A 17576-nucleotide genomic window follows, 5' to 3' on the forward strand; every position below is an offset into this window, starting at 1 on the left:
AGGATGCCATGAATGTTTATAGATCTTGACAACAGCAGGAAATGTTGGCAAACGTGTCTCGATTATTTGTTCTCTTTATAATATTTCTAGAAGACATGCCAGAAAGTATTGGAATTTACACTGCCTCTTACAATGTTTGTATAGTCAGTCTGCCTTTTTAGTAGCTTAGCAACTATAGATTACAAAATGAAATTCACCATAAAGGATGAAACATCAACAACGGTTCAACTACTTTATTCTTACTTTCACAACAACCTTGGTTCCTATGCAAAACAAAAAACAAAAACCTTGACTGAAAACATCAATAAAGCTAATGACAACGCTAAAGCTTATGTTGACAGAGAAGATCCTGGATGTTTAGGAAAACCAAAGGCAATCTAAAAAAGTAGCCCAGGGGAGACAAAATCCAGTTTTGATTCTGGCCAGTTTGGTCTAGTGCAGGGGTGTCCAACCTTGGCAACTTTAAGCCTGGAGGACTTCAACTCCCAGAATTCCCCAGCCAGCAAAGAATTCTGGGAGTTGAAGTCCTCCAGGCTTAGTTGCCAAGGTTGGACACCCCTGGTCTAGTGGTTAAGATATCAGGGTAGAAACCAGGAGACTGTGAGTTTTAGTCCCGTCTTATGCATGAAAACCTTCTTGGTGGCCTTGGGCCAGTCACACACATTCAGTACAATCCACCTCATAGGGCTATTGTTATGGGGGAAGTAGGAGGAAGAAGAAGTATTAGGTATTTCACCGCCTTGAGTTATTTATTTATAAATATAATAAAGGAGGGAATACAGGTTTACAAGAAGTCAAGAAGCAGTTTCTGAGAAAACAGTGCGCATCAGCCCACAAACAGTTGGTTGTAATTGAATAAACAAACAAGAAACAAAAACCCCCAGAAAACCAGTGATGAATAACAAGATTTTTATATCCATATATATGAAATAAAAGATGGGACAAACAGAAAGGCCAAAGGCTCCCAAAGATAATTACTTATCTCACACCTGAGAGATTTTGCATTTCTCTCCAAGTGCCTTAGTATTACATTCATTTTTTCAAATTCTGGACAACAGAAGTCCTCAACTTACAACAATTCATTTAGTGACCTTTTGAAGTTACAACACCACTGGAAAAAGTGACTTATGACCAGGGGTGGGGTTCAATCAGTGTTACTACCGTGTTTCTCATAAAATAAGGCCGGGTCTTATATTTTTTGAGCCCGAAAAACGGCTACGCCGTCTTTTTGGGGTGACTTTATTCCCCCCCTTGCATCCTCATCTAGAGCGCCCGTGGGCAGCCTCGCCACCAGCCGCTCCTAACGGGTGATCATGGCGAAGCGCAGAGAGCTCCCTACTCCCACCAAACACCTTTGCTGCAGACCCAAGACCTTTGGCACCCGCCGCTGTTGCTTTCCCTTCTGCCCATTCCGCTGCCACGTTTGGAGCTGCTGCTTCCGTGTTTGGAGTGCCGCTGCCATTTGGAGTGCCGCCGCCATTTGGAGCACCGCCGCCACATTTGGAGCTGCCACTTCCGTGTTTGGAGTGCCACTGCCATTTGGAGTGCCGCCACCATTTGGAGCACCGCCGCCACGTTTGGAGCTGCCACTTCTGTGTTTGGAATGCTGCTGCCATTTGGAGCACCGCCGTCATGTTTGGAGCTGCCACTTCCACGTTTGGAGCTGCTGCCGTGTTTGGAGAGGCGGCGGCGCTCCAAATGGCGGCGGTGCTCCAAACAGCGGCAGTGCTCCAAACGTGGAAGCGGCAGATCCAAACACGGCGGAAGCTCCAAATGCAGACATGGCAACTCCAAACAGCGGCAGTGCTCCAAACAGCGGTGGGGTCCCAAACACGGAAGCGGCAGCTCCAAATGCGGCAGCTCCAAATGCGGAGCTCCAAACAGCAGCAGTGCTCCAAACAGCGGCAGCGCTCCAAACGTGGAAGCGGCAGCTCCAAATGCAGAAGCGGCAGCTCCAAACGGCAGCGGTGCTCCAAACAGCAGTGGTGCTCCAAATGTGGAAGTGGCAGCTCCAAACGCGGCGGCGGCATGGGCAAAGGGAAATCAACAGCGGTGGGCACTGAAGGTCTTGGGTCTGCCGCAAAGGTGCTTGGCAGGAGTAGGGAGCTCTCTGCGCTCTGCCATGATCGCCCATTAGGAGCAGCTGGTGGCGAGGAATTGCTGCCCACGGGGCGCTCCTAACGGCAAGTCCTTCCCCCCATTTTGCATGTTTTAAAATAGGCCTAAATTTGGGGGGAGGGGCTTAATTTCATTTTATGCCTAGAAAACATGCTCTTCCTATTGGGGGAGGTCATATTGTTGGAGAAACACGGTAGTTGGTGACTATGTTTTGCATGCGCATGACGTGTGCTGCGTGCACATGTAAAAAAAACTTTAGCTGTGCTGCCTGGACAGATGAAGTGCTGCACGCAAGTGCACAGCATTTGAGAAGCCTCTTTTTTCCTACTTTTTCAACCTCAGCTGTGCAGCGGAGGAAAAAGCAGGAAATAAAGGACAGATAAAAGCCCAGAAGGGCAGGTGGGCCAAACAGCAGCAAATACAGACCGGTTTGGTGTCTGCTGTCTTCAAAGCTACCGGTTCTATAGAGCTGGGCAGAACCAGTAGCATCCCACCCCTGCTTATGACCATTTTCATACTTACGACCATTGCAGCATCCCGATGGTCATGTGATTTACATTCGGATGCTTTGACCACTCTATCTGGTTCATATTTATGACAGTTGCAATGTTCGGGTCATGTGATCATCTCCTTTTGCAACCTTCTGACAAGTCAAGTCAATGGAGAAGCCAGATTCACTTAACAACACTTAAGTTAGGGTTACTAACTTAACAACTGCAGTTGGTTCACTTTACAAATGTGTCCAGAAAAGGCATAAAATAGGCCAAAAGCACTTAACAAATGTCTCACTTAGCAAACTAAATTTTAGGCTCAATTGTGGTCAGAAGTTGAAGACTACCTGTATAATGTTATGACTAAGAGCCAGTTGCATAGTGGTTAGGGCAGCAGCCGAGAAGCTGAGAGACTGTGAATTTTAGTCCTACCAAGACATAAAGATAATTGGGTGACTTTTGGCTTGTCCTTCTCCTTCAGTCCAAGGAAGAAGGCAATGGCAACCATTTCAGGAAAAAAAAAAACTTTGCCAAGAAAACTGCGGAACTAGTTCCATCTGTCACCAGGAACGAACACTGACTTGAATCTCTCACACACAAATGTTATTACTGTGCAAACCTTTCCCTCAATACCTGCTTCATATAGGCATAACACATGGTTTCAGCAACTCTCTTTCCTTCATCATAACATGCTCTAGGTCCTATAGGATTCACATGACCCCAGTAATCTTCATTTTGTGGGTGAACTTCAGGATCTTAAAAGAAAAAAAAGGGGGGCTTTCAATTATCCAATAACAAGTAACAATATTAATATTAATTACTTTTGATAGGACATCTTTTTCTAACTTTAACCTAAGGACTTGTGGAAAGTTTAGTGTCCCAATTCAGTACAGGTTTGCGGCATTCAATTCCATTTAGGCATTAGGATTTGACATAGCCAGGGGAGAAAGAAGGCTGTTCTACAGAATCATGGATAGCAGAGTGCAGCAAAGTGTTATGTGAATGTCTTTCCTGTCTTGAAAACGTATTTTTCTTATCTTTCTGGAACCATCTGTTTAATTTCCTTGAGATATATGTAGTTTTAGTGCAATTCTGGGAACTTAATTTGTTTGTAAATGATCCCAGTCAACTGAGGTGTGTGTGTGTTTATGTTCTACACACATAGAGTATATGGACCATTAAAAAGTTTAATCAAGAATAAACAAAACTTATGAGGAAAAAGTCAATATGCTGATCATATAGCTCAAACATGGCCAGTTTAAAAATTGCTATTGAGCATCAGAATTATCTACAAAGCATTTCATGGCATCAAGGTTTCAATTTAAAAAAAGGAAAGAGAACTGCCTTAATTTATATAAAATAGAAAAAGAGCTATGCTTAAAACAGTCAATATTTCTATGCATTTCTACTTTGATTTACTTTTGCTGGGCACTACTAAAACCAGGTGAAATTCTTTCTTCTGAGCCACAGTATCATTTGATAAGAAATTAATTTTCTTACAACTGAGGTTTTTTTTTAAAATTGATTTGATAATTATAGAGTTCTGCTAAAATGCTTTATTTGCAGTTACTAAATTGAGAAAGGATAAAAGAACAAACCCATCAATACAAAGGGTCCTTTAATTATCTGCAATGTTACAAGAACAAATTGTTCATATATATCATGGTAGTGATGAATGTTTAAAAAGTATTTTTATTGTTCTTCTATTTCAGCTTTTTATTGCATTCGTGTTGTTTTAATGGTTCCTGAGCCCCCAATCATACATTTGAGATGGGATCTATATAAATTGAATGAATGAATAAATAAAAAATTAGATATCCCACATGTTCTGTTCACAAATTGATCTGTTCACATCACAGATATAGCTTAAACTGTATGTTTTAAATCTCTGAATCAATTTCAGTTTCCATTAACATAAATTCCTAAAGAATTAACCTTCATTAGTAAGAATGAAGAAGGCTTGACTGTTCGGCATATCTACACCATGGCTTAGCAAACAAACCTTATCTGTTATAATTGGATCACAATTCTTATAGGCCTCCATTAAGATGGCTATTGGTCAGGGAATATGGGAACTGTAATCTGAACATCTTGATGGCACCAGGATGCCAAACTCAGAACAAAACAATATGCCAAGTTGAATGTAATCAAGTTACAGTAACTCATAATTAAAGAGTAAAGTAGCATTACAGAAAATATGATTTGTCAGTCATCATCACCACCATACAGCCAATTATCTATGGATCTTCATCACCCATACAGCCAATTATCTATGGAGATTCAGTTTGATCTAGTGGTTAAGGCACCGGGCTAGAAACCAGGAGACCATGAGTTCAAGTCTCGCCTTAGCCATGCCGGGTAACTTTTGGCAGTCACATTCCCTCAAGCCCATCCACCTCAAAGGAAATAGGAGAAGGAAGGTGTTTGGGATATGTTTTCTTGCAAGATACAAACAAACAAATTGTTAATACTTTAACTGGAAGACAAGCAAGGTGGGAAAAATCGATGCAATCAATAAGGCCGTTATGAAGTAGGACTTCCCAGATTAATCACTTCTTCTTACCTCCATAAACTTCAGAAGTGGATGCAAGGAGAAGACGGGCTCCAACGCGTTTTGCTAAACCTTAACAAAAAGAAGACATGGTTTTAAAAGGAGCAGAGATACCTTTATTTTACTTCAACCAACCCTGAAGTAGAATACTATACGTTGACACTTCTTTCAGGACAGAACAAATGCTGACGTGATTCAAGAAGCATTTAACTATGCCAAGAAAATCTGTACAAGTTTTAAGAGTTTTTGGAAGAGCATGTAGCCAGATAATATTATATATTATTTCTTTGCTGTGAGGGTTCATTATATTATTAGCACAGGCAGATAAAAAATGATTTATAATCTGGAATTTATTGTTGTTTGCACCAAATATCACATATCTTTCTGCCCCTTTGGTTCTAGCCTCTGTGAAAGGACTACAAACCGAAATGTAATAAAATGAATGAATGAGTGACCTGTGGTGAAAATTAAAAGTGTATTCTCATCCTGCCATTAAAAAAATCAAGAACATCAAGGCTGAAGGCTACAAAACAAAGGATATACGAATCCATTATAATAAATGGCTTTAACCATATTTGTGTATACAGATGAATAATCCAACTATAATTACTTAATACAGTTGTTTTCACTTGAAAATGGATAGACTTCAACTCCCAGAATTCCCCAGCCAGCAAAGTAAAACTGGCTGAGAGTTGAAGTCCACCCATCTTCAAGTGGCCAAAGTAGAGAACTATTGGCTTAATTCTTAACAGAACAATCAACTTTTTAAGACAGGGAATATCAACTTGGAGCCTAGAGGTACCAAACCATTCCCAGGCACTTCTATAGAAATCCACTAGGCTCTCTGCACTATTCTGTTTTTGTTTTAAAATGCCTGTTTTAATTTTAGTGTGTGTACATATATACACCTACATACATAGAGATAAATATTTATATTGAATTGTAAGCTGCAATTGAGATGGGAGGCCTCAGAAACTGAATAAATAAAATAAAATAAATAAAAGCACCCCTCCTACTGGTTTGCAGTGGTCCCACTGGGATGGCTAAGAGGAATCAATATGCCTTGGTATGGGGGGGTCAATATGCCTTCTGGCAAATGACCTTTTATGAATGGCCATGTCCTCAATTACACCATTTTTCTACCTGTTGCAACTATTTTTTAATATGATAAAATTCCAAATGTGTCCCCAGCTACGTTTCAATTATATTGCACAATTTTATTCTAAATAAAAAGATTAAGATTTATCTCTTTAAAGTAGATACACCGAGGAATATTACTGGGGAATATTCTGTTCTATTCTGAATGTTCTGTTCTACTTCTGAGCCAATACTTAGTGATTTACCTTGAACATTTTATCATAAAATTGTCTTTTTGCTCTGCACTATTGAATATTCATTGCTATCTGAGCCAAAGCAATTGTGAATTCCTTCCCACTGCACTCTGTCACAACTTTCAATGATTAGCATGGGCTGAATTGCCTTGGTATTATTATAGTAAGTACTTTGGTAACAGCTTCAAAACTAAATTTCTCAGTGGAATGGAAATAATTTGAAATTGTATTAGACATGGATATTTGCTTACATTTTCTATTAAGAATAGCCTCTTGGCAATTCAGCCACTGTTATAAGGGCTGCTTGAACCATCATGTTGGCATGTACAAGCTCGATATGCCTTTGTTCTGGTTAGGTCTAAGTTCTTGCATACACAAAGGTATAAGCGCATACACACGTTCACACGGCTAAGACAAGCTGGGCAATTGACAGCTGAAGGCCCCCTTTTTGCCAACTCTGGAGTCCATGTTGATCATGATTGTTGAAAACTGACAATACAACGTTCAATCATGCCAAATCCTCTGCAATACTTAAAAGAAGCTGCTTTAAACTCTCAACTTGTCTATATGCATAATGTGTCTTCGTACACTATGGTGCCCTCAACTTTATTCAAAATTGTAAATGGGGTCTTTGACAACCAAGAATTTACGGCTGAATGAGTCACATGCTGGTGCAGGCTGCATTCCCTTCCACAAGTGGATTGTCAACTCTACCTTCAAGTTGAATTCCTGAACAAGTATATGCAATGTGGCAAGTATCAGCATGCTGCTTGTCTGTTGCAAAACCATATTTTGTCTTAGCATGTTGTGTGAACTGCTAAGTTCAGCTCAGAACCTCTTTTTTAGCATTTCAGATCAATATGCAACAATATACCAACTACAGACAGACACGACAATGGAAAAATTACATGAGAATGCTGGGTTTTATCTTTCCTAAGTAAACATGAAAATAATGTTGCACTTAAACTTTATACTCACCTAACATATTTAATGTTCCAATTGTGTTTGTCTTTAATGTCTTTATGGGATTATACATATAATTTGGAGGAGAAGCTGGAGAAGCTAAGTGATAAATCTGGTCCACTGTGAAAAAAGTAAAGAGGTAAAGGGAGAGGGGAGGGAGAGGGATTGATTTATTTTACATTAAATGATTAAAAAAATTCTGAGATTCAACAAAATAATAACATTACTTTTCAGTTTTAGATACATGCACGTCAAACCCCGTTTATTATTGTAACTAATATCCTAAAAGAATCAGAATTAGAATGCAAGTTACACATCTAGGAGTTCTAGGTTAGTTCATAGGTTCTGCTCTATAGTGTAGGGCAGGGGTCTCAAACACAATTTACTTTGGGGCCGCTGGAGGCAGAGTCTGGGTGAGGCTGGGCCGCACATAGAAGTGTTTAGCCAGATAGCGACACATGGAGAACGCACTAATATTATACTTTCATATCACAGTGGGGGCCACAGGATATCGTCCTGCGGGCCACAATTGGCCCGTGGGCCGCGAGAATGAGACCTCTGGTGTAGGGTAATCAAAGCTGAAACAAGGTAAACTCATTTTGCTGAAGAGCAGAACATCAAAGATACTGTGGAAAATTCAAGCTACCATCCAGTTTATTATCGGATGATTAATTTGCACAGGTGAAAGCTATTTTTCAACTGCAAGATTTTCTGTATTAGGTTACATGCACATGTAGGCAAGATGCATCTTGAGAAAGCAGATTGAGATAGATAGCTAGAAAAAGCAGTTGTAAACATGAAGAGGCCATTTCCACAGTAGATATAATAAGACAACCAGCTCTGCCAGGTAGTCAGTTCTTTAAGCCCTCATCCACAGTCACAGACTGCTTGGGACTGAGGACTTTCTCAAAAATCAGAAAATAAACATGCAGGGCTGAAGTATGCACTTGAGCAAGCCAAAGGAAGGAAAAGCCTCCACCACTCAGCAGAAGAACCAGGAGCTTTAGAAAGCAATGAGATATTCTAGAGACAAGAACCAGAAACAGAAGGAAAAAAAAGAATACCATAATTAGGAAATGCAAACTTTGAATGTAATAAATATAATAGTTGGTGATTAAAGCTAAAAAAAAATAGTTGCTACCCAGCTTTAAAAAAGCACAAAGTAATTCTTCAAGTCCTGGGTCACTATTTCCCAATGAATGTTTCAAAAATGTTTATAAAACATTCACAATACCAACAGGTTCCTTATGAATTTCTTTCCAAAAGTCACTTGGATGAATATTTTTTTCTGCCAATTCAAGAATTACAATCAGTGGTACTTTTTCATTTTGTTATAGACTGATGAAGAAGATACTTTGTACTATGAAGCTACTGTACTTTGCACTATGAAGTATCTGATTCTTTAAACAAAATATTATAGAATAAACCTGCAGATGAAATCAGGTAAAGGGGATCGAACCAGATGGAAAATATATTAAACCCAGGGGTAACATTCTCAATGAAAAGCCTTGTTCCTATGCTCCATCATTAAAAGAACAATGGTGCTCCTTCTTCTTTTCTTAGGATACTTAAAGCTCTCATCTGTACTAAAAATCAGGACCAGGCATTCCAGGATGGCATCTCCATATGATTTCAAATCACAATGAAGAAAGGCAACATTGTAACCTCTGAATCCTCAGATGCATGAATGGTGGAGGGCAAATTCCCTACTTGCCATGATCCATGCCAAATTGACTCCAATTGGAAAAAAATTAGAGAACTTGGAAATTTGTTCAATTTAAAACCAAGGCCACCCTAATTTGGCAAGATCTCTAGTTACATTAATCATATACCTGTATAATTAGTAGAAAACGCAATCCACCACATCAGTTCTCTAGGAATTTCAATACTTCCAATGACAATTGCCTGTACAAGCTAATATACACAGCTCTCCATGTAAGGGTGAATTCACTAGTATATCTTAGAATACCTTTATTGTCATTGCATTCCACAAATACAATGAAATTTGAAAGCTAGTCCAGCACAGTGCCCCAAACACCCATCGAAATCACACTACAGAGTTTAAAAATTAAAATAATTATAATAATAATAGGACTAAGTCACAAATGCACTGTTTGAGTCAAGACAATTACTGCCTTGGAAAAGAAACTGTTTCTCAATCTATTAGTCCTCATTTTAAGACACCTATAATGCCTCCCTGATGGTAACAGATCGAAATATGAATGTCCATATCATATCAGATTCAAAACATTTCAAGCTCTAAAAATTTCTGCAATGTTCAGAACACATCATACATCTCCAATAAGATCAAAACAATCTGCTTTAGTCTTGAAAGAAAAAACATCAAACCTCTAATTGAATGCAAAATACCACAATAATCACTCAGTATACACTGTGGTGTCTAAAGATTATGGAAAATGAGATTGAACACACCTTGAGGATACCAGGTAGAAGAAGCTACTGTAGAGACATTCCAACCACACAGAGAAAGCACTTCATGCAAAGACAATTATTCCTTAGTGTCATGTGTGTCTCAAAATACTCACCTTCAATGTACAGGGGCTCTACGACATCATGATTAATCAGTTCAAAGTTCTCATGGCCAATCCAGTGTTCCACATTTCTTTTCCTGCCCGTAAAGAAGTTGTCCACAACTGTAACTTCATGGCCATCCATCATTAGTTTGTCAGTAAGATGAGAACCCACAAACCCTGCTCCTCCAGTTATCTGCATTAGGACAGTTTGCATATAAATTTTTCTTCTATTTTAAATGAAAATACCAGACAAAAAGTCCATAAACATTACATAAAAGAACAACAGCATTCAGCATTCTTTTAGCATTTTAGCATCTGAGAAGCCACACACAAGTATTTATTTCTGATCAATTAAACAAACTGAAGATATTAACGTTTACAATCTCATCTTTCCCTTTAGTTTAGCAAAGAAGTGAAGTAAGATATAGGAAGAGAAGTATGACTTTAGGGCCCAATACAGTATATTTGCACATTGTGTAGGATATATTTCGTATATATTGGGAACATCATTTTTAACCAAACAGAGGATTTTGCCAGCTTAACATGCAAGCTTTTCATGAAGATATGGAGGCTGACAGAACAGAAGAGGAATACAGACCCAGATTGTTCACAGAAGAATTATAATACAGACAGGAGGTCCAAAACTGTTGCATCACTATCTTCATTAAGAGGCCTCTTCCCACAGCTACTATTGCACTATTAAATAAAGGGATTAAACAGAACTACATTTTGAGCAAAGGCCCATACAGTCGTGATTTTCCTTAAGCCTTCTCATCAATTTTGCACAGATAATGGGGAAAATTATAGGTCATCTAGTTTGTCATAGAAATACAAAGATCTTTAGTTGGTACCATTTAGAAGTCCTAATTACCACAACATTCCAAAGACCATAGAAAATAACTGTGCACTATTGAACTGTGAAGAAAACAAATGGGCTTCAGTTTAATATGACAATTTCCTAAGGATCAACTGTGTAAGAGCCAATTTTTGGTATTCAACCAAGACAAGCTACAGAGCAGCTGTGATTCTAAAGTGATTGCAGATATTCCAAATAACTAATAGTGGATGAGTCTTGAACATATGCCAACTTGACTATTTATTTGTTAATTATTGTCTTTTACAATGTTAAAATGCATCGAAGGAGTGGGTGGGTAGAAAATTGCATGTGGAGTAAAAAAAGGAATATTTTTCTATTTGAATTTGATAAGTCAGCCCATTTAAAAATTATAATTCAGTATTATTTAATATTATTTAGTTAAAATGGCTGATAAAGTAAACAAAAGAAAAAAACCTATAACGATCTATTTTATTTATTTTAAACTATGTTAAAAGTGTGTCTACCTAATACAAGCAATCAATAGCAATGTTTGCAACTAAACTAACTAACTCCTGGTGCAGTGGAACAATTGCTTATTGCAGCAAATATCTCCAATCTGGTGCCCTCCAAATACACTGAGAGCTCTCAGCATTATGACAAGGGTTTGCAGTCTTCCCAAAAGCATTGTAGGATATGCCACAAATTGTTCCAGTTAGCAACGTGCAAGTGAAATTCTATTTCCTATCCACATGATCCAAGGACCCCAAAGGATCCAGGTCATCAACTACTGTCCCACAATGTTCAAAAATTTGGCAGTAGGAAAAATGTTCTTTAAAGTAAATTCTCGTTAAAAGGTTCCAGATGCCAGATTAGAAGTGTTCATGAAACTGAGTACAGCATTTTTAAAAATAATCATACCACAAAAGCTACTAGATCTGTACTAGATTTGTGGAGGAAGAGCATGCAACAGAACATGATAAAAGAATTTGTCCACCCTACCTGATTTGGTAAGACAGATAGATGTCTTTAGAGAAAATAAAATGCTTCTCAAAAGGATTCATCATCCAACCTCTGATGCCACAGAGACTATTATCAACACATATTATGATTTATGAACATAACTATTCATTCATTCATTCATTTGTAACAAGTTGCTTAATGATTATTCAAAGTTCCCCAAAAGGTACTTATGATCTGTCTTCAAAGTTGTGATTGTTGTACTCTCCCCTGGAGTCATGGCTAAGCAAAATCTCCCCATTGTGTATATTCTTTGGTCTCGAAAATGAACTACCATATTTTTCGATGTTTAAGATGCACTCCCCCCCCAAAAAAGTGGGTGGAAATGTCTGTGCATCTTATACAGTGAATGTTGCCAAAGCCTCGCCCACCCAGCAGCCCCACCCTTCGGCCTCTGCCTCCCAGCAATTTGCTACCTTGTAGCAAACAGCAAACAGTCCGGTCAGCTTCAGCACAGCCTGATGTAGCACACACAGCTGATTGTTGTTTGGATAGACCTACCGATGATCAGCTGTTTCAGGCTGCAGGGATCACCATTGCCTTTTGCTGCCTCTGCATGCCCCATTTTTGGCTCTGCATCCCGTTTTCGGCCTCCGCGCAGGCCATTTTTGGCCTCTGCATGCCCCATTTTTGGCCCATTCCAGGTGGCGGGGATCGGAACGGGCCAAAAATGGGGTGTGCAGAGGCCAAAAACGGGCTTGTGGAGGCCGAAAATGGGGCATGCGGAGGCAGCAATAGGCGATGGCGATCCCTGCAGCCTGAAACAGCTGATCGTCAGGAAGCCGATCCAAGCAACAATCAGCTGTTTGTGCTAAATCGGGCTGTGCTGAAGCTGACCAGGCTGTTTGCTGTTTGCTGCAAGGAGGCAAATTGCTGGGAGCAGAGGCAGATTTTTTTTCTTGTTTTCCTTCCCAAAAGCTAGGTGCATCTTATACTTCGGAGTGTCTTATAGTCTGAAAAACATGGTATTTTAGCACTTTCCTGTTCTTTTAAAATACAATACTGTATAAATGTAGAAGCATTACCTTGCACAGTTGAAATCTGTTCCATTTTACATGTTACTTCCTTTATATCAGATAGTATGAGAATCATACATATGTTTGCCATCTAATGTATGTCTTATATCTAAGAAGGTATTTGAACACCACCACAAATGTCTGCATTAACACAATATGATCAATGAAGGAAACATTTACAGAACTTCCCTTAGGACATTTAAATTATGAAAGTAATTATTTTTTTGTGAGTAGAGCCTGAGAATAGGAAACAAGAGCTCTGCACTTTTTCTTCTGCATAATTATTTCACTGAACTTTGAAAACTGATATTAGGTGTGCATGAAATATTAAAAAATATTTGTGTTATAATGGAGATGCAATTTGCTCTAAAGCCAAAAGTGGTGTGATTCATCACAACAAAGCTGTTTCCGTCAACTGGAAATGCTTCGGGTCAGCCCTTCCCCCCACCCAATAAAAAGATGAAGAGCTTCTAGAACAGGTCACTAATTTGATTGGCACCAAAGTTGCCAATCTGGAAGATACTGAAAAGGTACCTGATTGGATACTTTGGAACATGCTGAGGCCTGTTCACAGGTCTGAAGGTCTGAAAGCATTTTAACCAGTACCATGGAAAGAGGCTGAGAGAGGTTACTAAGCAGCGAAAGGTGAAACAAGGTAAAGGTTTTGTTGATTAGGGCCACATTACATTGTGATGTAGGTTTAAAGAGTGCTTAGCGACAGCCTTTGTCAAATTTTGGATGGAAATTATTTTATTCAAATTACCATGAGTGATGTAAAGCAATTGGCACAGAGTCAAAGATATGAGGTTAATATTTTCCAATGGAAAAAGAAAATACTAGAAATGTTTCCAGAAGGGCTTAATCTCGCATCATTGATGGTAATCATGTATTATTTCCGTATAGCTTACATTTTAGCTAACATAAATAATATTTGTCTGGTTTTTTTTAAACAACTGTATTAGTGGCCACATTAAAAATATGCTGGAATGCATCTGAAATTGCTCACTTATATGGTTCACCGGCTACTGTTCCAGAATATAGAAGGATCTCATTAGAGGCATCACACGAAGCATCGCTCCAATGAATATAATCACACTGCATTATTCATTGATAGACTCAGAGAAGATGAAATTAAAAGTATCACTTCTGCAAATACCAAGTTCAAGCCTGTTAACCCCCCCATTTTAATACAGAAATGCACATGTCTTATGACTAATCATTTATGGCAGTGATCCCCAACCTTTTTTACGCCGCGGCCCGGTATCCCCAACCTTTTTTATGGCGCGGCCCGGTACCGACATCAGCTGGGTGCCGCCATCTTGTTTTGATGAAAAAGTGCTTCCGGTGACCTTTCTACCCGGAAAAGCTCACCGGAAGCACTTTTTCATCAAAACAAGATGGCGGCGCCCAGCAAGCCAGCGGCCTGGTACCGGTCCGCATACCGGTGGTTGGGGACCCCTGATTTATGGGGTTTTTATTTATGATCGCTTTCTCTTTTAAGATTACAAACAGTAGCTTCTAAGAGGTTCTTAACTGCATGGAATATCAACCGAAGCACTGCTCAATCAATTCCCCTTTTCAGCAATATATTAAGCAAAGGCTAATCTCCATACATTGTTTCTTCTCTGAACTGGGCAAACCTTAGAAATCATGGAAACAGTTAGTTAACTTGCATTTGATTGGAAACAGCACTAAGGGTCAGTGGGACAGCCTGTAAGGATGCTCACCAAAGGAACCAAACCAGAAATAAACAGTTCCTCCACCAAACTGCCCCAGCTATCTCTAACTCCCTCCTCTCATTCCCACAGCTACAACCAGCCCTGCTGTGGCAGCCCTGAAGGTGCTCCAAAATGGCATCATGGTTGACACATGCAAGCTTGCGTAAGCTCAGCAAAAGATTGACTTGGATCCCTGTACAATTTTTCACAAAGTAAGAGATTTTCTTTTCAGTTTGGACCCACTTCCAGCTTTGTTTTCATTAATTTTATTTGAAAAAACTGAGAATAACTGATTAGCCTCAAGCAAGTTCTGAACTTACCAAAATTCTTTTACGATCCTTTTCAGATAAGAACTTCACTGGTGGGTACTTCTGAGTAAAACTATGAAGCATTTCAAAATGGAAAAATTGAAACAACACATCAGTAAAGGTTGTAAGCATTGTAAGGTTCATTAAATATTAGTTTTTCTCAACCAAAGCACTTCCTTGCTTCCTGTCCTTCATGGTTTTTTAAAAAAAATCTAGATTATGAAATATTTTAATTATTAATAAATTACTATTATTATTATTATTATTATTATTATTATTATTATTATTATTATTATTATTATTATTATTATTATTATTATTATTAGAATTAGAATTAGAATTAGAATTATTAATAAAGTATTAATAGGAAAAAATGTGGTTAATAATCTCCAAAAATGTTTTGAATATGTTTAATGGCTCAAAGTATCATTGAAAGTATGTACAGGAAAATTGTTACAAATATTCGCCACAGCAAAAGAAATCTGTCTCTAAATAATTGTGGCATTTCATAAGAGAAGAAAAAAGAGTTAATACTTCTTTGGTTGTTTGGCAGAGTCAGTTAGTCTCTTTCCACATCCTGCTAGCGTTTACTTATTTTTATTTAAGAGCTGTCTAGGCCACTCCAACCTATCTTCTCCTATATCAGAAGAAACAACAGATACTTAAAATTAAGCAGGACTTCTTTGTGATGGATACCTTTCATTAACATTAATTCCTTGACCTGTTCCATTGTACAGCTGGAAAAGAAAACTGATCTTAGCCTTCCACACGTACTTCTACCATCTAGATCAGGGGTGTCCAACCTTGGCAACTTTAAGACTTGTGGACTTCAACTCCCAGAATTCCTCAGCCAGCTGTGCTGGCTGAGGAATTCTGGGAGTTGAAGTCCACAAGTCTTAAAGTTGCCAAGGTTGGACACCCCTGATCTAGACATTGTTGAAATAGCATGGGAAGGAGCCCCAGAGGTTTCTGCTGATGTATGAATTGCCCCAACCCGGATCTCAAGAATATGTTCAGACTGTGTTGTGAAATTTATTAACAAGGTTGTGTATACTTCCACCATCCACAGCCAAACTCAAGATGCTCAAATGTATTAAACTAGCAAAACTCGTCTTGTGCACAAACAACACAGCAACACTAACAGAGACACCAAAAATCGTTTAATATATCCTTGCTTTGTTGTAGAGTATAGAAGAATAAGATAATGCATTTACAGCATGTATGGAGAGTCATTTATCAGCATACTGGGAGAAATATTTAAAGGTTTGTATTAGCTCAATAGTCATACTTGGAAAGAAAACACAGGTGATATCCTAAATAAATATTCTGTCAGGCTAGAATATCATTAGTGCTTCTGAGAGATTCATTATCTTAGATTTGATTTATTCCATATTTATAATTCACTCACTATAGGGACTATTTAGAAATCTAATTTTCCGAAAGAAGCAATATAGATAAGATACAATTTGGAAGGCATCTCTCTAAGAAGGTGTAGAGAATATTACGTCTGGATGATTCTAAGACTGGAGCAGGGAGATTTTCTATCCAATTACACTAATAGACATTATTGATTCCAGCATGGATAAAAATTACCAACACAATGTCATGCATTAACTTTGAAATGGAGAGAGAGAACTTCATATTCAGATCTGAAATAGCCCTCTGCAACTCTGCCTACTAAATACTGAAATATCAATTTGGTTTTTCAAAATAGGAAATGATTTTTAGATTTCTGCAACATCTATCTTATATAATAATACAATATAATAATCGCTTGAATTGTTAAATAATATTTGTTTACGACGCATTTTTCATTTGCAGCTTCTGTCTTTCTTAGTGGATGAAAAGAAAGAAATGCTGGTTTGGTGTAAAAATGCACTTGCAGTTTACAATAATACTGCTTCTACATGCTGTCATAGATGCAAACATGCTAAACAACACTAAAAATGCTGATAGTTTTAGTATTTAATTTACAATAATATTTAAATTGTGATTTCCACATTAAGTTAAGTTCAGTTCAGAATTAAAATAACTGCAATGATTTGTTTTCAATCTGTTACACAACCAAAACATCTCTAAATGTAAGATTTTTAAAAATATTTGGAATCTAATATTGAAGCCTCTATTTATATTTCAGCATTCAATTTGGAATAGATACCTTATAAAAAATACTTGATTAGTGGAATTTAGAATATACTGCATGTAATTGTAATGTCAAAAATTTCCAGAGATTTGAGATGACAGATATGGTCAATCAATGTTGACTGCTGAAGTTTACTGTATGCAAAATTTAGTATGTATTTAGTTTCAAAACAAACTCCAAATATTAATATATTCAAAAATCATGATGTGCTGGCACTTCCAGAAGAGAATTAAAGAAAGAACCTATTTAGTTTTACCTTCCTCCTTTAATGTTATGCTGTTGTATTGAACTCTAAATTCTTGTCCTTCAGAAGGGAATCTTGTATTTTAGGCTGCAAATCCATTTGTACTTACCTGAAGAATAAATCTCACTGAACACAGCAGAACTTTAGAATAAACTTCCACAGGATGATGTGATTAGTTTGATAAGCCACCAATGATAGCTTGCAACTACTTTCTGCTGCTAAGATATATCCCTATCTAGACCACCACAGAAAGTCACATAACCATGCCCAACGTATAACAATTTTGCTGCGGTTAAGTGAATCCCCACCATTGTTAAGTCTGAGA

The 17576-nt window shown here is 38.1% G+C and overlaps 1 protein-coding gene across 2 annotated transcripts in view; it reads right to left on the reverse strand.

Annotated features, from left to right (window-relative positions):
* Positions 1 to 17576, reverse strand: part of UXS1 (UDP-glucuronate decarboxylase 1) — a 49606-nt gene that overhangs the window by 8365 nt on the left and 23665 nt on the right. For both annotated transcript variants that reach the window (XM_087967205.1, XM_087967206.1), the window contains exons 5-9: positions 14877 to 14937; positions 10001 to 10181; positions 7470 to 7574; positions 5173 to 5232; positions 3243 to 3364 (exon numbers count right to left, since the gene is read on the reverse strand). In XM_087967205.1, coding sequence (XP_087823331.1) covers positions 3243 to 3364; positions 5173 to 5232; positions 7470 to 7574; positions 10001 to 10181; positions 14877 to 14937 — 529 coding nt within the window. The remainder of the gene's footprint in view (positions 1 to 3242; positions 3365 to 5172; positions 5233 to 7469; positions 7575 to 10000; positions 10182 to 14876; positions 14938 to 17576) is intronic.

This window comes from Notechis scutatus, chromosome 5 (genome assembly GCF_049901735.1).
Source record: "Notechis scutatus isolate UNSWTSFEM ecotype Mainland chromosome 5, rNotScu1.2, whole genome shotgun sequence".
In the NCBI taxonomy this organism is placed as follows: Eukaryota; Metazoa; Chordata; class Lepidosauria; order Squamata; family Elapidae; genus Notechis; species Notechis scutatus.